The sequence below is a fragment of the Heloderma suspectum genome, chromosome 2, assembly GCF_057233095.1.
Source record: "Heloderma suspectum isolate Gila_16-S chromosome 2, 16-S_ref, whole genome shotgun sequence".
Lineage (NCBI taxonomy): Eukaryota > Metazoa > Chordata > Lepidosauria > Squamata > Helodermatidae > Heloderma > Heloderma suspectum.
The window spans coordinates 221,051,675-221,078,597 of NC_139459.1; the positions used below are offsets into that span (position 1 = coordinate 221,051,675).

General features: G+C 45.0%; 1 protein-coding gene across 8 annotated transcripts in view; it reads right to left on the bottom strand.

The window, feature by feature from the left end:
• The window catches only part of FBF1 (Fas binding factor 1), a 39,303-nt gene extending 12,380 nt beyond the window's left edge, over positions 1-26,923 (bottom strand). For 5 of the 8 annotated variants that reach the window (XM_084838144.1, XM_084838146.1, XM_084838147.1 and 2 more), the window contains exons 1-18: positions 26,843-26,923; positions 25,681-25,786; positions 22,126-22,153; positions 20,870-20,911; positions 19,558-19,645; positions 18,661-18,721; positions 18,218-18,268; positions 17,965-18,109; positions 14,650-14,769; positions 12,028-12,163; positions 10,658-10,791; positions 8,973-9,072; positions 8,438-8,875; positions 8,048-8,125; positions 6,186-6,283; positions 4,393-4,466; positions 2,013-2,168; positions 624-724 (exon numbers count right to left, since the gene is read on the bottom strand). In XM_084838144.1, the coding sequence (XP_084694270.1) occupies positions 624-724; positions 2,013-2,168; positions 4,393-4,466; positions 6,186-6,283; positions 8,048-8,125; positions 8,438-8,875; positions 8,973-9,072; positions 10,658-10,791; positions 12,028-12,163; positions 14,650-14,769; positions 17,965-18,109; positions 18,218-18,268; positions 18,661-18,721; positions 19,558-19,645; positions 20,870-20,911; positions 22,126-22,153; positions 25,681-25,683 (1,853 nt within the window). In that variant the 5' untranslated portion in view covers positions 25,684-25,786; positions 26,843-26,923. The remainder of the gene's footprint in view (positions 1-623; positions 725-2,012; positions 2,169-4,392; positions 4,467-6,185; positions 6,284-8,047; positions 8,126-8,437; positions 8,876-8,972; positions 9,073-10,657; positions 10,792-12,027; positions 12,164-14,649; positions 14,770-17,964; positions 18,110-18,217; positions 18,269-18,660; positions 18,722-19,557; positions 19,646-20,869; positions 20,912-22,125; positions 22,154-25,680; positions 25,787-26,842) is intronic. The other 3 variants (XM_084838145.1, XM_084838142.1, XM_084838148.1) reach the window with 2 other exon arrangements.

The window sequence follows — 26,923 nt, forward strand, 5'->3', positions numbered from 1 at the left end:
AGTATAGGAACCACAAGACTTCTAACTTGTGGGGCTTGCACTGGTCAGACATTTGTCAGCACTGCTTCCAATTCTTCATGTGACTTCAAATCCATAATCTCCCTCCTTGTACACATAATTCTAGAAATGTATTTTATCATGTCCCCTCTTAAGTCATCCTTTCATAATCCCTAATGGTCCTTATGTCCCTGATACATTTAAAAAACAAATGAAAAACCTTCAAAATTCTGCAAAACACACACTTTATAGCTTGGAGCAAAACACGGATGTTAGAGACATTTAAATTTGTAGTATTTGTGTTCATCATAATTTCATGTGGATTTTTCTGATGGCGGAACTGCATTTTTAGCAAAATCTTCCAGCCCTCTTACTCAAATAGGCTGTGATTGGGAAGGAACATAGCATTCCCCCCACGGCATGCGTGCCCAGCAATGGCGGCACACTTCACTGTAAGCCCCAGAGATAAGCAAGAGCAAGTGCTCCTGCTCTCTGCAGAAATAAGTATGCATGCAAGTTCTGGTGGGCAGATGGTGCCTATGGAAAAGCTTCCCACAGTTCCTGTTTATATGGATCCTCATGGTGGGGACCCCGTGATGAGTGTGCGCATTGGGAGCCACCAATACCTGTGCGCGTTCTCAATAAGTTCCAAGTCCTCCTGATGACGCTGTTGCAGACTTTCCAGCAACAGTTTCTGCTGATTCTTCTCCAGCTCCAGCCGCCTCACCTGAATGTATTTTAAAACAAATTATATTTGGTTTTGATGTTTAATCTTCACTTTAAAAAATGTAAAAAATCAGGTGGAACATAGCATGAATGTGGAGAGTCACAAAAATCACCAGATGATGCTAGGGGAACGGAAATGACCTTGTAATGCTCTACTTGGCCTCCATGGAAGAGCCGCTACGCACAGACGTTAGCCCTCTTCTGAAGTAACGCTCATGCACCAATTCGACACACGAGCGGGTCTCGCTGACTAGCCTCACCATGGCCCACGTCAGCTGGTCCTGCCCCCAACATCCACACGTACAGCACAGATGTTTGCAGTGAGGAAGCCTTCGCACATACAGCTCTGACTTGAGAACAGGACTCATCTCTCCAACTGGCTTTGGTGCAGGGAAACCTGGGGGAGGGGGGCTGGACAAGAGACCCTGCTGACGGACACAGACAAATTTGCTAGTTACAAAGTAGTTCTGTTTGTGCTAGCTGCAACAAAGCTAAGAGCGGCCTTTCTGAATCACATCAGTGACAAAAGCTAATGGGAGCTTCATTTTCCAACCATATGCTTAAAACTTTTTATTTCTATTTCCAAGGCCCTATTTGTGTTTTATTGGATTGATTGTTCAATGTTTTATAAATATGTTTTCTTGTGTTTATATTGTAATGGCCATTGGCTATAACAATACAATTTGAGCAACGACCCAGGGACTTGACAAGCGTGAGGAAGTCTGTTTCTGACAAATGTGGTTAAGCAGTGATCACATCTCTGTGGCTCATGTGCCCTTGGCCATATCCACATGCTTAGTCTCTACGGAGGAGCTAGGCCACAAACACTCATTATCCACACCCATTTATGATAGTACAAGCAGGGCCTTCAACACAGCACTGCAGTGTGGAGTGCTCTGGTTCGGGGCACCACCCAGCTCGCCGGTCAGCCAAGCCCTCTTCCAGGATACTCCAGTCCATGGCCCTGCCTGGTTCTCCGTTTCCTCCCCGCAACAGTCAGTCCGCATTCCGTGCCCACTGAGCCTGCTCCCTCCACAGTGGGTTGTTTTGGGGTTCCGCCACAAAAACAAACCATTGTGGATTGTTCTTAATTTCTAAAGTGTGTTTGTACTTCTGCAAACCTTGAGTTTCCCCAAGCCTGCTGATACGCCTCGCACTTGGGCGTGGATGGTGCCATTTTAGCTACATAGGGATCCACACTTGGAGAATGCGTTTGCTATTAGTATCTGGGATAAAAAGAAAATTAGGCAGACCTACTTCTACCTCAGCCCTTGGCATGGTGAACTCACCTGACCTTCCCGCTCAGAGAGGTGAGTCTGGGCACTCAGCAGCTCGGCCTGGTAGCTTGCCAGGCTCTCCTGCAGCTGCGCTTGCACGCCTGCCAGCCTTTTTTCATATCCACTGATATTTGGTGAGCTCAGCGCGTGGGGCTCCGAGGGCAGGAGCTGACAAAGGGGGGAGGAGATAGGCGGAGAGATGCAAACGAAAAGCACTGTTAGTACGGAAAACACGGGCTGAGAAGGACGGAGGCCATTTTCCCAGGTAAGGTGCCGAATGTTTAGTAGCCCTCAACACATCTCTACGGAGTACGGTGAGTGTGGTCAAGAGAGCAGGGGAGGGCTGCTGCAATATGGAATGTACATTCTGACCAACATAGCTCTATTATTTAAATCTGCAAACATGGAGGCATTCAAATATGGTTCTTAGCATTGACTGTGAAAACACACAGGTCCTGCTTCTATGCATTAGCCTTATCTACTATAGTTTACACAGCTTGCCTGTGTTTTAATTTTGTTTTAGTTTTCATTGTCTTGTCTTGTATTTCATAGAATCATTGAATAATAGGGTTGGAAGGGGCCTACAAGACCATCGAGTCCAACCCCCTGCTCAGTGAAGGAATCCAAGTCAGAGCATCCCTGACAGGTGGCTGTCCAGCCGCGTCTTGAATGCCTCCAGTGTGGGAGAGCCCACCACCTCCCTAGTTCCATTGTCGTATTGCTCTAACAGTCAGGAAGTTTTTCCTGATGTCCAGCCGGAATCTGGCTTCCTGTAACTTGAGTCCATTATTCCGTGTCCTGCACTCTGGGATGATCGAGAAGAGATCCTGGCCTTCCTCTCTGTGACAGCCTTTCAAGTATTTGAAGAGCGCTATCATATCTCCCCTCAGTCTTCTCTTCTCAAGGCTAAACATGCCCAGTTCTTTCAGTCTCTCTTCATAGGGCTTTATTTCCAGTCCCCTGATCATCGTCGCTGCCCTCCTCTGAACCCTCTCCAGCTTGTCTGCATCCTTCTTAAAGTGTGGTGCCCAGAACTGGACACAGTACTCCAGACGAGGCCTAACCAGTGCTGAGTAGAAGGAAACTAGTACTTCCTGGGATTAGGAAGCTATACTTCTATTAATGCAGCCCAAAAGAGCATTTGCCTTTTTTGCAGCCACATCACATTGTTGGCTCATATTCAGCTTGTGATCTACAACAATTCCAAGATCCTTCCTGCTTGTAGTGTTGTTGAGCCAAGTATTGCTCTTCTTGTAACCATGCATTTTGTTTCTTTTTCCTAGGTGCAGAACTTGGCATTTATGCCTGTTAAATGTCATTCTGTTGTTTTCTGCCCAGCGCTCCAGTCTATCGAGATCACTTTGAATTTTGTTTCTGTCTTCCAGGGTATTAGCTAACCCGCCCAATTTTGTGTCATCTGCAAATCTGATCAGCATTCCCTGCACCTCCTCCTCCAAATCATTCATAAAAACATTGAAGAGCACTGGGCCCAGAACCGAGCCCTGCGGTACCCCGCTCATTACCTCTTCCCAGTTTGAGAAGATCCCATTGATAAGCACTCTTTGAATCCGATCATGTAGCCAACTGTGGATCTACCTGATAGTTGTTTCATCTAGCCCACTTTTAGCTAGTTTGCTAATCAGGATATCATAGGCCACTTTGTTGAAAGCTTTGCTGAAATGGAGATGTATTATGTCCACAGCATTCCCACAGTTGACAAGAGAGGTTATCTGATTTTAATGCTGTATTTGTTCTGTGAGCCACACAGCTAACTTGTATTCATAGCTGTATAAATTCAGTAAGTAAGTAAAATAGAACAACTTGGTGGAGAGAAGCTCCTGTTGTAGAAGCCTACAAGCACAGAAGGAAAAAGCATGTGTTTATGGAAAACTGGTTGAGGGTTGCAGATGTCATGGGTTACCCAAGAGAACTGGAATCTCCTTTCCTGGATATACATCCTTATATAAACATCCGGGATGTTTACATAAGGAGAATTGCTTAGTACCTGTTGGGGATGCTTCAAATCAGAAAATTCTGTGAGTACTGGGCATTGGGCTAGATAATACTTGAGATCCCAATGCTATGAGTATATGCAAGTCTGGGAGGCTCCGATTGAGCCCATTGCTGGAAAGGGGAGATCAGACACAGAAAGTGCTCCAAGGCCATCTTTAGAGAGTATGTGGCCACTCCAGAAGCCAAAACAACTCTGACTGTTGGACTGCGCAGCCTTTCCAGACTAACTGCAGTTTCTCTTTAAATCTCTGCACAATGAGAATAGAAAATGAAAGCGGTGTTCTGAAAACATTATAAACTACATGACAGAAGTGTTTGCTAACGAAATATATTTAATCCTCCCACTTCCCTTCTCCAATTAAAAAAAACAGTGTTCTACCTGGGATGCACCTACTTGGGAGTGCACAGGAATCCTGAGGGCTTCTTGATGTCCTTGCAAAAAAGCTGCAGGTGCTGGGGATCCAATATATGTAGAAATCAGATATAACCATTAGTTTAGGCACTTTCCTACACCGAGAAACATGGGTAAGGCCCCCCATGGTTTAACTTCCATGGTAAAAAGGAGGCAGAATAGCCATGAAGAACACTCTACCCTAAGCTGCTCATCAGACACAAGAGGGAAGGGGCTAGAGGAATTTATCTTGCAACGAGCCTTGTAGATGCATGCAAGTGGGAAGAGAGTGCACAGGAGGAAGGATGGAGAGAGGTGACTGAGGACTGTTAGTCCCTTATACTTGTATTGGGACAAGTGTAGCTTCAACCATATTTCTTCCACAACAATCTCAACAGCAGAAAGAAACAAACACTGGCAGACGGATACTTCAGCACTGAGCAAAAGGACGCATCAGATTTGCATAGGGGATTCTGCTCCAGCTCAACAAGTATAGCCAGGAAGGAGGCTGAGGCAGGCTAAGGGACACTGGCTAGAAGACAAAACAAGCTGCATGAAACGAGCTATGCTGCCCTTTGCAACAGCATCCAACAGTCTTCTCAGACATCACTTCCACAAGATGTAGTGAGGGCCATCACTTTGGATAGCTTTAAAAAGGGACTGGGCAAATTCATGGAGGAAAAGGCTATCAATGGCTACTAGTCCTGATGGTATTTTATTCCTCCGGTATCAGAGGTAGTATGCTTACATGTGCACCAATTGAGGGGAACATGAGTGGTAGGGTGCTATTGCACTCATGCCCTGCTTGTGGGTTTCCCACAGATAGCTGGTTGTCCACTGTGTGAACAGACGCTGGATTAGATGGGCCTCTGGTCTGATCCAGGATGGCTCTTATGTTCTTATCAGAGTCAGTGCATTTTAGTGTGATGCACCTGGGAGCCCTTGAAGTGTTGCTACCATAGGTTACTTTAGCTGTAAGGGCAGCAATTATTAAGCAACTTCCTTTGAAAACAATTTTGTATGACATGTTAATTCATACAATTAATTAGAGCAAGGGTCTCCAACCTTTTTGGGCCCATGGGCACATCTGGCATTTTGAAAAAGTGTCCTGGGCACCATCACAAATTGGCTGCTCTAGGGGGGTGGGAAGCCAATCACAAAAATGTTGGAAATGACCCCTTATCTGTGTGTGTGTGCATGTGTGTGACTGACTCATTCTGGCTCCTCTCTGGCTCTTCTCCCCCCCCCCCCGTTCCTTCCTTCCTTCCTCTCCCCCCTCCCCTCCCCTCCCCTCCCCCCTCCCCCCTCTCTCTGGCTCTCCTTCCTTCCTTCACTCTGGCTCTCCTTCCTTCCTTCCTTCCTTCCTTCCTTCCTTCCTTCCTTCCTTCCCCCCTCCTCTCTCTTTTCCCTCCCTATTAAAGCCAACGGAGCAATTAGTCCATTGGTTTTAGAAGAGAGAGGAAAAGCCCTCCCCCATGGAAAACTGCTGAGGGGGTGGCAGCCACCCTCCACCAAGGACCCTGTTGCCCCAACAGTCCTTGGTCGGGGGGGGCTTCACCCCCACTACAGCCATTTTTTGGCACACACCCCGCCCCCCCGTGGAAGTGAATGAAGGAATCATTCCATTCACCTGCAGAAGGAAGAAAAAGCAGGCACCTCAAGCTGGCCTCCTAGGCACCATATTGGAAACCCCTGAATTAGAAGGCATGAAAGTAATCAGTGATGGAGGTCCTTGGGGAATGTTCATTCCTTTGGCAGTTCAGCTGGAATGTGACTCTTACCTGTCGTACTTGTGTCTCCAAAGGGAGTCCCTTTCCTGGGATCCAATGGAAAAGCAGGAGTGGCTTGTTCCTGAGATTTTAACCAAGGTATGGAAGACCTGTAGTAAGCAGAGAAAGAGAGAAATTCAGAGATAGATGGGCATCCAAATAATAGTCTTTTATTCTGGAATAAGTGCAACCCATTGCATTACTCTACATTTCATTGCATGTAATGAAAATCATTTAGGCCACAGTCCTATGGACCCTTGGAGGGCAGCCCAGGGGCCATAGGAGAGCGCTGATCTCCCCTCCTGTCTGTGGAGAAGAAGGTCTGTGTGTGGAGAGGGAGATCTGCCCTTTGCAAGCCTCCTGGCGGTGGGCACAGAAACCTCCACTGCCCTTGCTGCTCCACCAAGAGTGCTCTGATGACAGTAAGAGCGAAAAGAGGGAATGCTGGGGAAATATTTGGATCCAAGTCCTCCTGTTCCCCTGACATGGCCCCAGAACAGTGGAGAAAGTACATCAGCCCTAGAGCTGCTGTACATATTGTCCTTCTTGCCATCCCCTCATCCCTGACTTCCCCCTCCTCTGGTAGGATTACTTGGCCCACGTAGATCAGGGACCCTTTAGCCTATCTTTCGTTAATCTAATCAGAGTGTTTAAAAAAGAGCTAATGAGCCAATTTCCCCCTTGTTTTTGAACACTGAGTATATGGGAATATCCTCACAACTCTGTGCTAATGCCTGTATTTTATTCTGCATTAAGCAATCTTTGGTTACACAGCACACTTCTAACCATGTTTACTCAGAAGTAAATCCCAGTGTTTTCTATGGGATCCACTTTCTCTTGTTTAGGATTGCACCCTCATTCACCATGTGGCTTAGAATCACTCACATTTCCTGCCCCTTCAGATGCACTTCGGAAGCATGGAAAGAGTCCTCTCCCTCCCCTTCTGCTTTCATATGCTCACATATACCTATACCGCAGAACATGTGGCCCATGGCCTGCATGGAACCCCTGCCACCAACACCACACCACCCCCAAATCTGGCGGTGGCAGAAAAAAGGGTATTTTTATGCCCCCCCCCCCATTGGTGGTATTAGCTCTACACAGCACTATAAGGATCAAATTTAGCTTGAGAACAAAGCTAAATTTGTTAGTGCTTAATAGTGCTTAATCCTTTTAGCACTATGGAGTGGTGCCCTGCAGAGTATGGACCATGTCTGAGGTGGGGGAATGGTCCCTGGACCTCCCAAAGTTGCCCATCTCTGCTATACAACAAGAAGAGCAACCCATCAATAACCAGGAGGACTTATCATAGAATCATAGAATAGTAGGGTTGGAAGGGGCCTATAAGACCATGGAGTCCAACCCCCTCTCAATGCAGGAATCCAAGTCAAAGCATCCCTGACAGATGGCTGTCCAGCCTGAATGCCTCCAGTGTGGGAGAGCCCACAACCTCCCTAGGGAATTGGTTCCACTGTTGTATTGCTCTAACAGTCAGGAAGTTTTTCCTGATGTTCAGCCGGAATCTGGCTTCCTGTCACTTGAGCCCATTATTTCGTGTCCTGCACTCTGGGATGATCGAGAAGGGATCCTGGCCTTCCTCTCTGGGACAGCCTTTCAAGTACTTGAAGAGTGCTATCTATCTCCCCTCAGTCTTCTCTTCTCAAGGCTAAACATGCCCAGTTCTTTCAGTCCCTCCTCATAGGGATTTGTTTCCAGTCCCCTGATCATCTTCGTTGCCCTCCTCTGAACCCTCTCCAGCTTGTCTGAATAAGAAGAGCCCTGCTGGATCGGACCAAAGGCCTAACTAGTCCAGCATGCTGTTTCCCACAGTGGCCAACCAGATGCTGATCGGATGCCCATAAGCAGTTTCTTACTCAGGTTCTTCCAGTCTGGCAGATCTATCTATTGGGACCACAGGCCGCTGATGTCTTTGTGCGGAGGTAGCACGTTGGCTGATAAAACAAAAACAAAAAATGTTAAGTAAAACTATTGTATGGAAATAGTTCATTAAAGAATACCCTCCCCTCATCAGCCTACAAGATTTACTGTAGGGGAGAACAACATCTGCAGCAAAGATGGTGGCTTTTCATGTGTGTTGTGACTTGGGTTCTTGTGTGTTGTGACTTGGGTTCCTACAGAGAATTTACATATCCATATATGGCATATATTTGGAATACATAAGGGACTGGTAAACCATATCCAGTTTGTTGTTTGCAGAATCGGAAAAACGTTACGTGCACAAATGGAGAACCCTCTGGTCTTACGTGGTGAGAGTGATGGGAGCCACCTCCTCTCCCTGTATCCGAGAGTCTGAGGGCCCAGGCCTCTTCTCCTTCCCTTTCTCCTGAGCTCGAGATTTCTTCTGAGATAAGACATTACTCAGCCAGCTGTCACCATCATCCTCACTTGGTTCAGGCTTCAGTGCCACTGCTTCAGTAGATAGCTTGGATGTAGAAGGGAGCTGGCTAGTAGGTGTAGGGTGCTCAGCATCAGAAGGGCTGGGTAGCATATCCAGTGCAGCGCCTCTTAGGCTGCTCCTGCTGGATTCCTTTAGCGGAGATGCAGGCGGCACGTCAAAGTCTTCATCTTTCAGCCCCAGCCAATCAGCTCCAGTCTTGCTGCCTATGGGGCTGCCAGATGCTGGGGTGGGCGGCTTCGACCTCTGGTCTGTTTTCAGTTCACTGAGGTTCTCGGAGGAAAACCTGTGACAGGAAAGAATGAGATGTGTAAGATTTCACAGGTTGCCTTGTGGGAGAAAAAACACACACCACATTTTGTAGCTAGTACAGTTGTCATTACCTGACAGACTGTCGTCTTGACTGCCGTCCCTCTGGAGTTGAGGCCATGGTTGGTTGGTAGGCCCCAAAAGTGAACTCGTCTCCCAGAGTATCTTCCTTATCTGTATATGGTTAACAGCCATGAGAGTCAAGCTGAACCATCAAGTGAACTCTTGCTTTCATGATAGACTTTAGAGCCTCCAAAGTGAAGTCAGAGGAGACTAGCAGGTCTAAAAGGTAGGCAGAATGTAGCATGCAAACTGTAAGCAGCTTCCAGGGGATATTAGTCTTCATTTCTTAAAGAAACGAGGAGATGAAGCTGTAGCTCAGTGGAAGAGCACAAGTGTCGCATGCAAAAGGCCGCAGGTTCAATCCCTGGCATCACGCGGTAGGGCTGGGAAAGACTCCTGTCTGAAACCCTGGGAAGTCACTGCCAGTCAGTGTAGACTGTTTTCAGCTAGATGGGCCAATGGTCTGATTCAGTATAAGGAAGATTCATATGAACCTTTTCTTTGAACTAGTAGCTGTGGAAAACTGCCCATAAATGTGATAGGCATGAGTCTTGAAGGCTCAGAAGGCACAAGGGAAATAAAACTCACTTACATTTACTACACTTTAAACCTGCCCTCCCCAACCTGGCACCTGTTGGCCATGTTGGGTGGGGATGATGGGAGGTGTAGTTCAACACACGTAGAGCATACCAGGTTGGGAAAGGCTGCTTTAACCGTAGGGTTTCTAGTGATTTCAAAGGGCCGATTCATGACAAGAAACTGTGTGGATAAAATGGGTAGCCTGGCTAGCGATTGCCATTTTTATTCCTTTTCAAAGGGCTGCCTTGAGTGGTATAGCAGAGGAATGTTCAGAATTTAAAGGTGCAATCCTATGCATGTTGAGACAGAAAAAGGCCTACAACTCCCAGCATGGCTGGCTGGGTCATGCTGGGAGTTGTAGGCCTTTTTCTGTCTAAACATGCATAGGATTGCACCCTAAATGAGTTTAAAACACTCTTAAAAGTGCATTGGACATGAGTCACTTTTCACTTCAGTGACATCGTAGGCACTATGCAACAGGCACCTATGAAAGTCATTCAAACCATGTTCCACTTGGCAATTGCAAGAGCTAGTTGAGGAAGGAATCGCGTTTCCCTAATTACAAAATATTGAGGACTAGGAAAATATTACTGTAACAGATGCGCTAGACATGAGTAAGAGCTGCACATTTATTTCACACATGAAGGAGAGATCACCTTGAAAGAAAGGTAGCCTCCTCCAACCTGGTGCCCTCCAGATGTTTTGGACGACAACTCTTAGGATTCCTGACCATTGGCCATGGTGACTGGGGCTGATGGGAGTCCAAAACATCTGGGGGGCATCAGGTTGGGGGAGGCTTCCTTAACAAAACTATATGAAGATGTGTGTGGGGGGAGAAAACCAGGATCCCTTGACAATCTGGTTTGGGGGGAATATCCCTGTCAGAGCAACCAGAGTTACATGTCTTGTGAATAGTCACTAATCTATAAGCAAGAGACAACGATCAAGCATATCAGATAATATCCTCTATATCCTTTCAAGCACCAAACATTCTCTCACGGTTCTAACTCCAGCTGTGGCCATCTCTGATGCTTCAAAAGAAGGCCAAGGAAACTCCGCAAATTACTGTATGTATGGAGGAAATGATGACAGGATCAATCATCCCTACCGCACTTGCCTGCCTGCTTTTGATATTTCTTATCCAGTTTGAACTCCTTGTGTTCTCCTGTGTTTGGTCGCTCTAGGAGTTTTTTTGCTGTTCCTCGTCCCAGCAATTCATCAAGCATGGATCGGGCAGGACGAGGCTCCCCTCTGCCAGAAAGAAATACAAATTCAACTCCACAGATGGGCAACTTCAGAGGGTCCAGGGGCCAATTTCCCACCTCCAGAATCCACCACAGGCTACCCCTTTCCCCAACCCCCTCCAGTGAAATTGCCGTTCCTGAGGTTGATCTACAGAGAAGCTACACCATCAACCAGCCCATATTTTAAATCAGAGAATCTGGAGATCACGGGGAGAATCTTGTGGCTTCTTCAGCATCCTTACTTCAGCTCCATCCTTCATGGCTGGCAAGAAAATAGACACAGGCTGTTTCTGCAAAATGCTTGGAATCTAGGATGTTTGGTTACTGTTTCCAGAAATTAGCAGAAGTACATCTTAACTCTATGCCCGGGATAGTTTAGATGGAATCTGCAGGCAGCATCAGCCTGCAATCAGATTTCTGTATGGCCCTTGGAAACCATTACTGTACTGGTTCTTGGGTGCTCAGAATATAGGGGAGGTTGACATGAAGGCAGAATGCCTTGGCTTTCTACACCAACCAGCTTCAGCAAAGGTGAACATAACTCTTCTACCGCTAACTGAATGTATGCAGGATAGAAGAAAAGTGAAAGTGGCAAGGAGGCAATTTTATTCTTGCTGAAGCTGGTCAGAAGCAGAGGACCATGCGTTTTGGTCCACGCGCTGTCCTCTCTAAACTGTTCGTGGATAACCTGTGGCCCTACAGATGTTAGTGGACTTCAACTCCTATCATCCTAAACCAGCCTGGCCAATAGTCAGGGATATTGGGCGTTGTAATCCCTCAACATCTGGAGGGCCACAGGTTCCCCACCCCTGCTCAACTCTGAGGCTAGCAATGCCATCATTGCTGGGGATGATGGACTCTTGAGCAGGTTGTTCAAGGAGGTCCAACTTCTCAGACTTAGGATGTTGGTCATTCCTGCCCTATCCTATGTATCAGGGGTAGGAAACTTGTGGTACTGTAGATGTTTCGGTCTATGATCCCTCATTGTTGGCTATGCTGGCTAGGGCTGATGGGAATTGTAGGCCAAAACATCTGGAGGAATACAAGTTGCCCACCCCTGCTATAATATACTGCAACTAAACCAATGCGTATAATGCAAATTTTAACATGCATTGGTTCACCTTAGTTTATCCCAAATGTGAAATTATTCTTCTGTTTTGCATATCCAGTAATGCCATTTATTCACCCTCCAGCAGAAAGAGTCACATAACTCACTGCATGTGAGTGAACAGAGACTGCTTACACTTCACCCGTTTTGTCAGATGGTAGTTCTGCCTTCAAGTTCTTGCCAAACCCCAGGGCATCCATGAGATCATCCCCATCATCCTCAAATGTTAACTCCTCCTTTTTTCGATTAGAGGCAACAGCATGGCCAGGAGCTGCAGACAGAAAAGTTCCTGATAAATCCAACTGAAAGGCTTTGTGACAGTGAGTTCTAAATTTACAGCATTAGTCAAAGTGTTATGGGTCTCCTGCCCCCTTCAGAAAATGCTTCAAGTAAGCAGACTAATGAGTCTTCTCCATTAAAATATTTTATTACAGTTAGCTATCATTTTTATGCTAAAAGTTTTGTGGCATGGCTTGCTCTTTTCTCACTTCTACATTGGCTCTTTTCTTAGGAATTGTTGTCCTTTATTCATCACTTTATTGCCAACACTTGTTAATGATATCATTGCCAAACTGTTGCATCTGAGTGTTTTATGTCTTGTCCTCCTGTATTTTCTCAGATTCAATTTGAAGTGTTGTTTTATTTATTTTTTTATTTAAACAAAAATGCAGTTATAGCACCAGTGTGGGCTATCCAATGTGGATTGGCAAAACACTGCTGAAGATTTTTTTGTGGGCTATTGTGCCTTTAATCTATAGCTTGCTGTTTGAAGGTCCTGCCAGATTTATTACTTCCTGTTCAGCACAACTGGGAGATTCCTGATGAATTGCTGCTTTAAGACTCAGTTTCTGTTCCCTGCAGAAGCTTTAATTACTGGTTTCCTTTCATTATTTGTTTCCTTATATTTTTCTATATCAAAACAGCACTAAACATTCCAAGGGGGCTTTGCTGAACAGGATCTTAGCCACAGAAATGAGCAGTGACTGGGTTATATACACTATATTAAGTGCTGTATTATTTTAGTTCTGCTTTCAGCTAATTGTGGAAGAGCGCTACCCATGCAGTGCTAAGCGGTTCTAAAGTGGAAGGATCTTTTGCAAGCTTGTGACTTGTTTTCAGATATAAGAAGATCTGCCCAGGGTATCATTGGATGGTATCCACTGCCAGTCCTATGTAGAGTAGACCCACTGAATTGAATGGGATTCCTATCAGTGTGTCTACTCTACATAGGACTAACCTTGGATATTACCCATTCTAACCAAACATCCTTTCAGGCAGACAAACCAGACTACCATTCCGTAGCAGAATATATGCCTAGTAAATAATGACTCTATCATTGTGATAATCTAACCAGGAGGCTGACTGCAGAAGCATGACTTTGGATTAGATTTGAAGCTAATGGCGGATTGCTGAGATGGCAAAAGACACCCAAGCCACTACAGACTGTGCTGAAGAATTATATCTTAAACTACGTGGCATGACTTGTATATTTCCAATTTCCTGCCTTGTGCTTCAGCCCTCCAGACCCTCATGGTGGCTTACAACAAATGTAATAACAAAAATTAAAACCTACATAGGAACCATTTTTACAGCACAGGAGGAAAAGGAAACAGCCAAGGATTCACATGCAATCACAACTATGATCACAACTATTCCAGTTCCTACATCCCTGGGCTAGGTTGCGAGGGTGTGACAATTAGAAGAGCAACAACCATTTGGTACTTGAAAGACCTGGACAGAACACAGAGTATTTAATCCTGTCTTATTCAGAATGCTCTTCCAAATACAAATCCACTCTTGGCTCTGCTAACACATCCTAATGCTGGCCTGATAAAACCCCTGCTACATAAGAGTTCTATTGGTTGAATCCCACTGTTGATTATATTGACTCATCTTATGCCAAATATATTAATGCTTTACAATTCTTATCCCATTTATCCTCACCACAAACCTGTGAATTAGGTCAGGTGGGGAGATATGATCTTGCCATGGCACACTGCTTTTTGGCATATCTAGATCTCATATCTAGTGACACCCTTATCCATTTTTCTCCAAAGACTGCTTATAAAATGGAGTAACTATAATCTGTGCTAGGACTTTGAGCACAGTCCTGGGGGTGGGAAACAGCTGGATTAGCAACAGGAGCTGAGGGAAGGGGGAGGAAGGGCTGAAGTAAATTGATAGAGAGTTGTTTTTCTCCCTCCCATGTATCACTAGATCCCAGGGTCATCCAATAAAGCTGACTGGTGGGAGATTCAGGACAGACAAAAATAAGTACTTCTTCAGACAGCACATAGTTAAATTATGTGATTTACTACCACAAGATATAGTGATGGCCACCAACTTGGACAACTTTAAAAGGGTATTAGACAAATGTATGGAGGATAAGGCTAGCGATGACTACCAATTGTCATGGTGGCTATATGCTATCTCCAGGATCAGAGACAGCAGGCCTCTCAATACCAGTTGCTAGGAAACATGAGTGGGAGAGTGCCACTGCACTCATGTCCTGCTTGTGGGATTCCCAGAGGCAGCTGCTTGGCCACTGTGCAAACAAAATGCTGGACTACACAGGCCTTTCATCTGATCCAGCACAGTTTTTCTTATGCTCGCATAGGCTACCAAAAACGTTACTATGGGCATCCATAACCATTTCATTTGCACAAATGAAAGCAATACATTTTAATTAGTCTTAACAACAAATTCCAAAGAAGCCAAACAAGCCAGAAGTGATGCAATTTTGGTAACTTCACTGACCTTTCTCTTTAGAGGTTCCAGCATTTGTTTCTGGAGTATTTTTGGTGGCAGAGGAATGTACTTTCTTCACCATGCTCTCTTCTTCATCAGACAAAAGACCAGCCAAAGGGTCATCCATATCTCAAAGAAGAAAAGAAAAGATACCTCTAGAAAATGAATGGTCATTAGGAGAGTGGACAATTGTTTCAAAACAAAGAGTATAACAAAGATCTGCTGATCATGTCAAGAACTAGGACAAAAGAAGACTTAATAGTTAGGACATCAACCTAGTAGGGCCCAGGTTCAAACCCACTACCATAATGATGTCCCAAGACGGCCCAGTATTCTTAGGATACTTTTACATAACCCAAGTTGGCCTCAGTTGGGTCAAGACTAACCAAGTTTCCAAGGCCCCTTTTTGGGCACAATAAATAGGCAATTGTTTCCCTACTTTATCAGAGATCCAGAGTTTTAAACATTTTATTACATGTTTATCCTGCCTTTCTGCCAAAGAGCTTAGTGTGTACATGTCCGTCCCACACCATTTATCTTCCCAACTGACAGTGAGATTGGCAAGGCTGAACTCAAGGTTAGAATGGCCTAAGGTCAGCTAGTAAGTTTTGTGGATGAGCAGGGTTCTGAATCCAGATCTCCTTGGTCTAAGGACAACAGAGGAAATGGATGGATGGTATGAGAGACAGGGAGAGAAAGAAAGATGACAGTGAGGATCTTCTTAAAATCATCACCCTGCCCACACACTAATTCCCTCTCTCTTAAGATCATTGCTGCCCCACACTGAAATCATTGAAAGAGAAGAAGTGTGGGGTGGTGATGTTGTTAAATGTGAGGTGACTCTGGCCACCACCAGCATGTGGTTCCAGAGAAATGTGAGGGAATATGGTCCTTAATGGAAAAAAGGTTGCCCACCACTGGTTTCTATCTCCCTTGCCAGAGTACCTGACCAGCTAAGTACCAATTGTGAGTGTTTGTACCTGGATGTGGCCACTTGGGATGGCCTGGCAATTATGATAATGCACCAACCACCACACTGCTCCATGGTCTTCCTACCTGACCTGACAGAGATGGTCTCAGACCTGGTGCTGAGGACTACCAACCCATCCTAGGAGACCTCAACATTCATGTCAAGGCTACCTTGTCTGGTACAGCTCAGGATTTCATGGCCACCATGGGTCTATCCCAACATGTCATCAGTGTCAAGCAAAGACCTTTTCATTTCCTCAGGCCTTTTAAAACCTCAGTTAAATGTTTTTAACCTGCTCCTGTTTTATCCTGCTGCTATGCTGTTTTATTGGATTTTTTCCTCTATTTTATTTGCATTTTTAAAAACATGTTCTTGTTTGATGGTTGAGTATAACTATGGTCACATCCTAACCCTTCCCCTGCAGATTTCAGTCAAAACCCAGATTTTTTAAATGTAGTACATACACACTTTAAATGTTTTAAATTACATACACAAACACTCACACCAGATTTACTTTGCGCTGAAACCTAGACTTTTTGTAACGTATTACATACACACTCCAGATCTACTTTGTGTTCAAACTTAGATTTTCTTTTCATGTCTCTCTCTCTCTCTCTCTCTCTCTCTCTCTCTCACACACACACACACACACACAGCACTATGTCCCATGCCAGCAATCAGAACTTCTGTTTCAGATGTCTGGAGGTGGTGGGGGTAGAGCTAGGAGCCTTATTTATTCCACCTACAGAATCTCCTGTACAGATAGATGATTTTAAAGACATGGTAGATATGTTCACTAATATCCAGTTCTTATGTAACAAGGAAACTTCTGTCCCAAGTCAGTGTAATGCTGAATGCTTCTGGTTAAAAAAAAAAAACTGGCTCAAGTGTAGTGAGCACCAAGATCATGAAGATGGGATGCAACTCTCTAAAGAATTCATGGTTCAGAGATGATTCTGTAGGAGTAACTTCTCTTCCAACAGCAGTTCAAGAACACAACCTGCCCTTTTCTGACAGCCAGGGAGTGTACTAGCCCCCATTTCAGACTTGAGCATGAAAGGAGAGGACATCACAAGAGACCCCTTTGCTAGGCCAGGGGGAAGGAGCTGGCCTTGTCACCCAGCCATTGCAGGACCTGGGGGACCGGTCATTCCAATCTAGAGGGAACCTTCTGCTTCCTTCTTAATCTTCCTCTGCCTGGGAGAAAGATGTAGAGACCTCTCCACTCCCCACCTAGGTGCCAGCACCTTGTTCCTTCTGGAGCACTTGCACAATCTGACAACGAGCGAGCGACGTGCCTGTACCACTTGGGATTTGTAGGGCTGGATGTCTTGGTATAAGATATATAAGATCTCTCGTTACTGCTCCACATTCTCAAACACGTTAGTTATTGGGCTGGGAGGTGACAGCAGCACAGCAAGCTTTTTGAAAATATGCAGGCACCAAGGGCTGGTTGTGGGTACAGAAAGAATGCATACCAAAGCCTTAAGGCTCTCTGAGGCCTCTTTGCTCATGCAGAGGCCTCCACACCCCCACCTTCCATGAGTGAAAGCCAGGTGCTGGCCTGGGCCCACTAGGTAGTATCCAATGTTAGTCCTATGTGGAATAGACCCATTGAAATGAATGGGACTTCCATTAGTGATGACTAACTTCAGTTTCATTCATTCCAATAGGTTTGCTCTATGTAGGACTAACATTGGATACTCTCCACTGATTTTAATTTGAAAATTTATCCTTTTCCAAAAGAGAAGAGTGAAGCAGAAAAGTCAGGGACATTTCCCCAAACTGGCCTGGCAAGAGTGTCAGCTGAGTGTATCTGGGCTGAGTCCAATCCCTTCATCACAAACACTTGTAAGCCAGGCCACATTTAGCCATGCTAAATTTAGCCTGAGTAGTGTCACAGAAGTCAGTGGTTGTGATGAAGCCGACACACAACCACGTAGCCACGGCTATGGTTCTTGTTTAATATGATGATAAAATTCTGAAAAATTAAAAAACTCCCAAAACAAACCACAAGCATAACTCCACTCAAGTACACTGAATTCGCTTTAAAAACAACAACAACAAATCTTCCTGCCCTTCCTCCAGTGATCTCGAAGCAGTGTGCCTCCAGACTTTCCCATCACATTCTCACCATGCCACTTTGGTTGTTGTGAATTAGCCCTGAGCCAATAAGGGTAAAGGCTCCATAACAGGTACACAGAGATGACAGAGTGGACGCCACTGGAATATCATTGCCATTATAATAGTTTTTTACAGGAATAGGAGCCACTGCATGTGAATAGTCGGGTCCTGAGACGTAGTTTCCCCAAATCCCTTTGAAAAGCTGCGCAGAGGAAATAAAGGAGCCTCACCTTTCTCAGCGACAGTTGCTTTCTTGGCAGATCTTGCTGGCTCCATTAAAGGTTGAGTTTTTGCCACATTCTTCATGTGTTTCTGAACAGGCCCAGAGCTTGCTTTCTTTATGCCCAGAAGATCGTCTTCCATGTCATTCATATCCTGGGCATGGGAAAATGCATATATTTTGAGAAGAGCAACATTTCCACCCTCAGAAGAGAACAGCAAGCTCAGTTTATTTTCACATTGGAAGAAGTGTTCTCCATTTACCTTCAAGGTCTCTAGAAGAGCATCTGGGTCTACATCTGAGATATCAGGATCCTTAAGAGTGAATGAATTACAAAAACAAAGACATCTTTACTTACTTTCTTATACTGTTTGTATATCACCCTTTAGTAAAAAATAAGTAAGTAAAACCAAGGCAGTTACGCCCAGTAATACCAACATGCACATCCATTAATCCAGGCATACAAATACTGGGCCCCAGTGCAAAAATGTTAGAACCTTCTGCAGCAGGACCTTATGATATGATAATCTGACAATACAGGAGAACCCATTCTTTTCCTGAACTGTATGTACGTACTCCTTTCCACGTCCCATTTTCAGACACAGGAGTAAACTGCCAGAAAATTCCTGTGGTTTGTTCAGCTGTACCACTGGAAGCTGCCTTCATTTACCATGCACCGAAGATGTGAAATCTTATTTATTCTCACCTCTGCATTTGCCCCTTCCTCAAGAGCTATTTTGCTGAAGAAGTCATCATCCAGAAGGCTCCTGAAAAACAAACAAGCAACAAGCTTAGAATGTGCAAAACGTTTTTTTTAAAAACCCACATTTTAAAAACCCTGTTATAAAAACTCTTTCAAAATTGCTCAGGTGCTTTGACTGAGGAGGAATCTCCAAATTCACTTCAGCGTAGAAGAAATTTCAGTAGCCATGCTACTTAGGAAAGATCCCTGAAACAGGAAGGCCAAATTGAGAGAGATAAGGTCAGGGGCGGGGGAAATAATAATTGGGTGATGCTCAAGAACAGAGATGTTAGCCTTGAGAAGACTGAGGGGAGATACAACAGCACTCTTTAAGTACTTGAAAGGTTGTCACAGAGAGGGAGGCCAGAATCTCTTCTCCATCATCCTAGAGTGCAGGACACGGAATCATGGGCTCAAGTTACAGGAAGCCAGATTCTGGCTGAACATCAGGAAAAACTTCCTGACAGTTAGAGCAATACGACAATGGAACCAATTCCCTAGGTAGGTGGTGGGCTCTCCAACACTGCAGGCATTCAAGATGAAGCTGAACAGCCACATGTCAGGGATACTTTGACTTGGATTCCTGCACTGAGCAGGGGGTTGGACTTGATGGTCTTATAGGCCCCTTCCAACCCTACTATTCTATGATTCTATGAACATGTGGGCCTCCAGATGTTGCTGGATTGCAACTCCCATTAGCCCTAGTCAGCATAGCCAATTGTAAGGAATGATGGGAGTTGCAGTCCAACAACACCTGGAAAGCTATGTGTTCCCCATCCCTGCTCAAGAAGCTCCCACATTACCGCCATCATTTTGTACACTGAAAGTGCTACAGAAAGAAGTCGTAATGCCACTACTTACTTTTTGTTGGTCTGTGAGGTGATTCCTCTGGCTCTCCCTCTACTGCTACCAAATGAAGCAGGTTTGTTAGATTTAAGGGGAATGTCATCTAGGAATGAGAGATGGAGACTTAGGAGATTGACGTGTAGGACCTTTGCTCTACACGTGTAGGGCCTTTGCTCTAACCATTGCATTTCAACTCTTAAGATCTTAGCAGTCTCCTCATGTTAGTAGTCTCAAGCAAGCAAGCCAGGGTTGAGCATATTGTGCGTAAACGTAACATGTTTGAGCCCCTGACAGATCGGGGGGGGGGGGTATTGCCCCGGCCGTGGGCTTCGACCTCTTTAAGTTAGAGGTGCCAAGATAGTGATAAATCAGACCCAGGTTTACTTATAAGGAATACTTTATTGAGTAACTTACAGCACACAGGCATACCCAATGGTTGGATCACACACCTTCTCTGAACCCAGAGCTATGAGGTACAATGGGTTTTATACCATACATGTTAGCAGTGAGGCAGCATGACAGCAGCAGGCGCCCCCTAGCGTTCATTCCCAGCACAGCACCACAGCCACCTGCAGCTTTAAGACAAACAAACTTCATTTCCCAGGCCTGTCTTGGTAAGATCTTCTAGCTTGTTAGTGTGGAATGTATCAGCCTTTGACTCATCTCACATGCTCAGAGGCCTACTAGCAAGGGAAGTGCACCAATAATGAACTTAAGTAAGCATTATGGATCTCTAGGCCCCTCTCACACTACGGGTGACTTGGTTACACTCCTGGGGCCAATACAGGAGGGTGAAGAATGTGAGCAGAACAGCATGGTGAAAATAATCACTGCCCTTGCCCCTCTGAAATGAAGCAAGTCCTCAATATCCCCCCCCACTGCTCACCAGCCATAAAGTAGGTGAAATTAAAAACTTATTTAGGAAAATGTATACCCCATATTTCCCCTCAAAGAGCACCCAATGCAGCTTACAAAATTAAAGCCAACAACACAAGATAAGAACATACTAAAAAACACCACCAAAAAACAAAATGAAACAGTGACAGCAGGAATAAAAGCATATACTGTTGGCAGCACAGAAGAATGGCATGATTTTACCTGGCACCTAGAAGAATGGTCAGGATCGCACCAAGTGATTTTATCAGGTGAGGGAATTCCATAACTAGGGCACCATGACAGAAAAGGCCCTCTCTTCAGTAACCTCCTATCTAATCTCTGAAGTGGGGCGGGGGGTGGCATATGGAGCAGGGCCTCATTTAAAGATATTACTTGATGGCACTTTCTGCTAGGCTTTATAAGTTCTTATTCCATTTCAATTATTATTTACCATCATCACCAAGGAGATCATTGAGGACATCATCAATGGAGCCTGGAATAAGACAGAATGAATTTACAGCCTCAGAAGACTGCCCAACATAAATTTGGCAGAGAGGTTACCATAACAGGAGAGGTCTATAGCTGCCATAATATGACAAGGACTCCAGAGATGAGAAATATATCGACCAATTAACATACTTCATGGGTCCTGTGTAATGTAATCTTGGTTTCCTGTTAACCAAGCTTGTCCCTCTTAACAAGGGTCTGAAATGGGTCAGCAACCCCCAGTTAAGATGGAATCTGGTTAGCACCAAGTATGAGTAACACTGATGCAGACATAATGCTGAACTAGGGCGAAGGCTGACAAGGGAAGGGAGGAGCAACTCAAACTGGAGAAGGGAGGTGGGGGTTGCCCTCCCAGTTGGCAAAGCATGATTTGCAGTGAGCCAGAGTTATGTCTACCTGGGGCCATCGCTTCCTTTGTTCTGCTGCTGTCTGCCTTAAGCTGCTTAGGGTGCAATCCTATGCATCTTCAGACAGAAAAAAGGCCTAAAACTCCCAACATGCCCCAGCCTTTTTTTTCTGTCTAAATATGCATAGGATTGCACTTTTATTTATTTAAGGTCAGAGCCCTCACAAAGTGGCATATACGAAAGAAAAAGACATATAGATAAATTAGACATATCAAATCGGTATACATTAGTACAGCCTTCCCTGACCTGAAGCCCTCCAGATGTATTGGACTACAACTCCCATCACCCCAGCCAGCATGCCAATGGAGCATGCCAGTCAGGGATGATGGAAGTTGTAATGCAATATGTCTGGAGGGCACCAGGTTGGGGAAGCCTGCATTAGCATGACACAGCACTTTGGTATTATAGATCATACTAAAAGGATTTTAATTAAATACATTAAAACTGCTCAGAATCACAAAAAGCCAGCAGCACAAAAACATTGACAGGGAAAGGCATCCTGGAACAGATATATTTTGAAGGCCCAGGTGTGAGGCTGCCCTGCAGTGGCCAAGCGAAATTAATTTGGAAGGGAGTTTCATAATTATGGGGTGACCACTGAGAATGCCCTATCTCTTGTGCCCACCAGCTTACCTGAGCTTATTGGTGGGCATATGAGCAGAACCTCCAAAGCTGATCTTAACATATACACTCCTTAGGTTGGCTCCCATTGGACTACTGTATCCACTTGATCTCCCCATCCCAAGCCAATATCCAAAGGGTCATAAGAAAAAGGAAACACAAACATACATACTTTTTAGTCCTTTCTTAGGTTTCACTGCCTAAAGGGAAAAGGACAGATACTTCATTACAAAAATGAAAGCAAAGACAAAAACTCACCTATTCTGGACTAACTTTCTGGATGTAGTCTGATGCATAACGAACTCCAGGAACCAGGAGCTGGTAGCCATAGGTTATTATTTATAAGACTTGTGCTGATTAGTTGCTAATTTAAAATTAACTCTTAATACATTAAAAGCTATTGTAAAATCAAGATAGCTTAAAGGAGCTGTAGAAAACTTGGAATATGTTCAGGTCAATTTATCCAACTCTATATAAGAATACATTAGTGTAACGCTTATTACTTCCTACAAGCTAGGCTTCAGCAGAATGCTTATTTAACTTATATGCAGAGTACATCATGAGAAATGCCGGGTTGGATGAATCGCAGGTCGGAATTAAGATTGCCGGGAGAATTATCAACAACCTCTGATATGCAGACAATACCACCCTAATGGCAGAAAGCGAAGAGGATCTAAAGAGTCTCTTGTTGAGGGTGAAAGTGGAGAGTGCAAAAGCTGGTTTGAAACTCAACATTAAAAAAACGAAGATCATGGCATCTGGCCCCATCACTTCCTGGCATATAGAAGGGGAAGAAATGGAAGCAGTGACAGATTTTACTTTCTTGGGCTCCAAGATCACCGCAGACGGTGACTGTAGCCATGAAATTAAAAGACGCTTGCTCCTTGGGAGGAAAGCTATGGCAAATCTAGACAGCATAGTAAGAAGCAGAGACATCACCTTGCCGACAAAGGTCCGTCTAATCAAAGCTATGGTTTTCCCAGTAGTAATGTATGGCTGTGAGAGCTGGACGATAAGGAAGGCTGAGCGCCGAAGAACTGATGCTTTCGAACTGTGGTGCTGAAGAAGACTGTTACGAGTCCCCTGGACTGTAAGGAGGTCAAATCAGTCAATCCTAAAGGAAATCAACCCTGAGTGCTCATTGGAAGGACAGATCCTGAAGCTGAAGCTGAAATATTTTGGCCACCTAATGCGAAGAGAAAACTCTCTGGAAAAGACCCTGATGCTGGGAAAGACTGAAGGCAAAAGGAGAAGGGGACGGCAGAGGATGAGATGGCTCGATAGTATCACCGATGCAATGAATATGAACTTGAGCACACTCCGGGAGAGAGCGCAGGACAGGAAGGCCTGGCGTGCTATGGTCCATGGGGTCACGAAGAGTCGGACATGATTGAACGACTGAACAACAACAACACTTATTACTGGAGATCTACCTGACTGATTTTGCTCTCTTTTTTTTTTTAACTGAAGCTTGAGTAGTGTAGATGTGCACAAAATTTTGAAACTTTGAAAAAGTTCAAATCTCAAGCTTTAATAGCCAAATAGTATGTTTATTTACTCTGAGCCAAACAGTCTCCTATGGATCTACGGTTCAGTGCAATTTTATTTGCTCCTCCACACCAAACAGTGCCTGATCTGACATCATGTGTTTTCAACGTCCATTACTTGCATCCTCCTGCTTTCCATTCTTCTATTTCTGTTTGGGATTCTTTTTATTCATTTTGCTTCACGGGCAGGCTTCATGGGGCCCTGCTAGGCTTGGTTGCTAGTGGCAACAGCCATGCTCCTAGCCCCTGATTGTATTGTTTCAAACTGGACGAATCAGAGACTGAGGAAGGAGGAGCTGGTGCTCCTCCTCCTGTGATACCCTGTGCACTGGTGGGGTTTGTGTATGTGTGTGTGAGAGAGATGGGGGTAGTGGGCGAGGCGGTGCAACAGGAGTGGGCGGAGTGCAAGACCAGTGCCATATTGGATGGCTCTGGCTCACAGCAGGTGAGAGAAAGGGGGCCTTTTTTCTTCTCCCCCCTCCCCCATCTCACCTTTTGTTTTTCACGCCCAGGTGGGGGTGGGGCTTCTGGGCTGGGGGCTTGGAACACCCCCTTTCCCTGCAACAGAGGAGGGGTGGGTCTGTCTGTGCTTTCATGTAATGGGAGGGAGTCCTTATTGGAAGAAGGGAGGCTAACTGTGTGGGTGAATGTGAGGGAGGGAGGTGGGTTGAAAGAGCCCCTTTGCTATGGCAGGGGGAGGCTTGCTTTAATGTAGTAAGAGATTGGGGTGCTCATTGAAGGGAAGCTGATGTGGGGCATAATTGGACAGTTGAGAGAGGGAGAGGGAGGGAAAGAAGGAAATGCCCTTGCAAGTTGTTCCAGACAGAAGCAGAACGGCCAAACGTATTTTCATCAATAATTCTCAGCCTACTAGCGCCTGTGGCGACACCGGCTTTACTAGTATAAATTATATTTTATTCATACTGATATAACATAGTGCGGAAGTAGTGAGATATTAATCCCCTTGATCTGAAAAAATGCTTTTCAGCTCTGTTCTTGTTTATCTTCAGTTCCAACAATCAATGTGTGGGATCTCATCAGATAAAAAACAATCTGTATTCAAATGCTGAGGAAAATATTGAAGAGGACCCTAGCATTTGAATTAAGTCAACTTCAGATTTCCAAGTTCTCCGTGGCAGAAAAGCAGGCAGCTGTCAAAGTAAATGGTTATTTAGTTTCAATTTGTGATTATATGCTACACCAAGGGTCTCCAATCTTTTTGGGTCAGTGGGCACATTTGGAATGTTGATAAGAGTGTTGTGAGTGCTCTCCAAAATGGCTGCCATAGGTGGGGAGCTCCCCATTCATATAACGGCTGCCACGGCTGGTCATAAAACACCAATTCATCAGAAGGAAAACTGGTGGGACTAAAAAAATGGTAACTTGCCCAAGAATCTAAGTACAAGTCAAAGGTGGGGTCTGAGCTCCAGAACACAACACCACACTTTTGAACCCAAATAAAGATGGTGCTGGGGGGCAGGCTTTCACTTTCCAGCATGTTAAACATGTTTTAATTTTTAAAGATCTGAATAAATAAAATAAAAATCAGGAGGGGCAGGGAGACAGGCAGGTGTCAAGAGAGGTGTCTGTAGGCATATTGGTATCCATGGGCACCATGCTGAAGACCTCAGTGCTACATGAATTTCAGCCCTGCACTGAAATTCACTGAAACCTGTTGTGAATTAGCAAGCGAGAGGACAATGACAGCTGGAAGCCAAGACAGTTGTGCAAACAAGATGCACCAGTATGATGTCAACAATAGTGGGTGCAGAAGCAACCAAGGGAATTTGTTCCTCCTTTGCATGAATTCTCCATAGGCATCACCATAAACGTATGGCATGGCCAACTATGCTCTGAGTAGAGTGTACTGTTTACTAATTGCATTAATTAAAATAGGTGGCATGGATGGGCAATTTCACTATGGACTTTACCAACTTGGGGTTTCACTCATAAGGAATTTCATGTGGGGAGAGGGGACAGCAGGAACTGTAGATGCAGTCTTGGAGTTCTAGAGAGAGAACTGTATACCTAGGAGAACCTTCCTGCTCACCTCTCCCTTAAAGGGCCATACTTAGAAACCCTCTCTTCTGGGTCATTAGGTTGGCTGGAATGTGGGATAGGGCCATTTCCATTGTGACCATGATTCTGTTGAATAAATTGCCTAATGGGGCCTTCCTTACCATATCGTAGCTTCCAACTGCATACTCTGTCTCTTTCTTTCTCTTGTGATCCTCTCATATGTTCTTCATCTTTACATCTATACCAAGGATGCTAGTATAGTGGACACTAAAGAAACAGTAAAAATTCCTAACTTAGTTTTATAAATATTTTATTGAGGGTTTGAAAATAATAAATTCATTTTATTGGCTAATATAGGGAATCAAGCAGCTTGGATTTGCATTTCAGTCTCACAATAAGGCTACATGAAGATTTTAAGCTGGGGCTTTGTGAGTTACCCAATGCCACCCTGCTGGTATGGATTTGAACCCAAGTTTCTTATATCCAAATCCAATAGGATTGTCAGCTTAAATATTCTCTTTTCCCTTACTACTATGCTGTTTTTGGCGGGAGGGGGAGCAGCTAATTACAAAGGGTACAGTCACCTTATATAATCGAATGTAAAACTAAACCTATCACCAACTGGGCAGGAGGTTGGGGCACAGCAGCAATCTGCCACACCCAACTCTCAACTGGGTATCTCTTCTAGCTCCTGCAAAGAAGTAGATATAAAACAGAAGTCCCTGAAAATTTCTGCAGTTAGGCAATGCTGCAGTGAATATGGTCTTGAGCACACTCCGGGAGAGAGTGGAGGACGGGAAGGCCTGGCATGCTATGGTCCACGGGGTCACGAAGAGTCGGACGCGACTGACCGACTGAACAACAACACTGCTGCTAGCTGTGTGGGCAGGCAATCCAGTCATGCCAGTTAAATGTGCCTCGTATCCCGCCGCAGCCAAACTCAAAATGATGCAGGCAACTCTTGTACGTGTGAACATGCCCAATCTGTGGCGCTTTCTGTTGTGAGTGTAGCTAGTACCGCATGCGTGACTTTTTTCTATCAACTCCACGGGAATATCACTTAGGGCATAATGCTATGCATGTTTAGGATGAAAAAAGCCCTACAGCTCCTAGCACTCCCCAGCCAACCCTTTTCTCTCTCTAAACGTGCACAGGATTGCGCCCTCAGTTACCATAGCAGCCAACGTCCGCTGCATAAGCAAATTGAATAAACTCCCGCACAACTGCGCCATCCGCCTGCTTAGGGGCAGCCCAGAGCCTCCGGGGCTTACGGGGCACTGCACCCCTCCTCCTCCTTTGAAGAAAAAAGCAACAAGATCTCACCCTCGACGATCAGGTACTATCCAAGCCAAAGAGATTCTCCCAGCAGGTCAGCCGCAAAGCATCTTGGGAGATGCAGTGCTT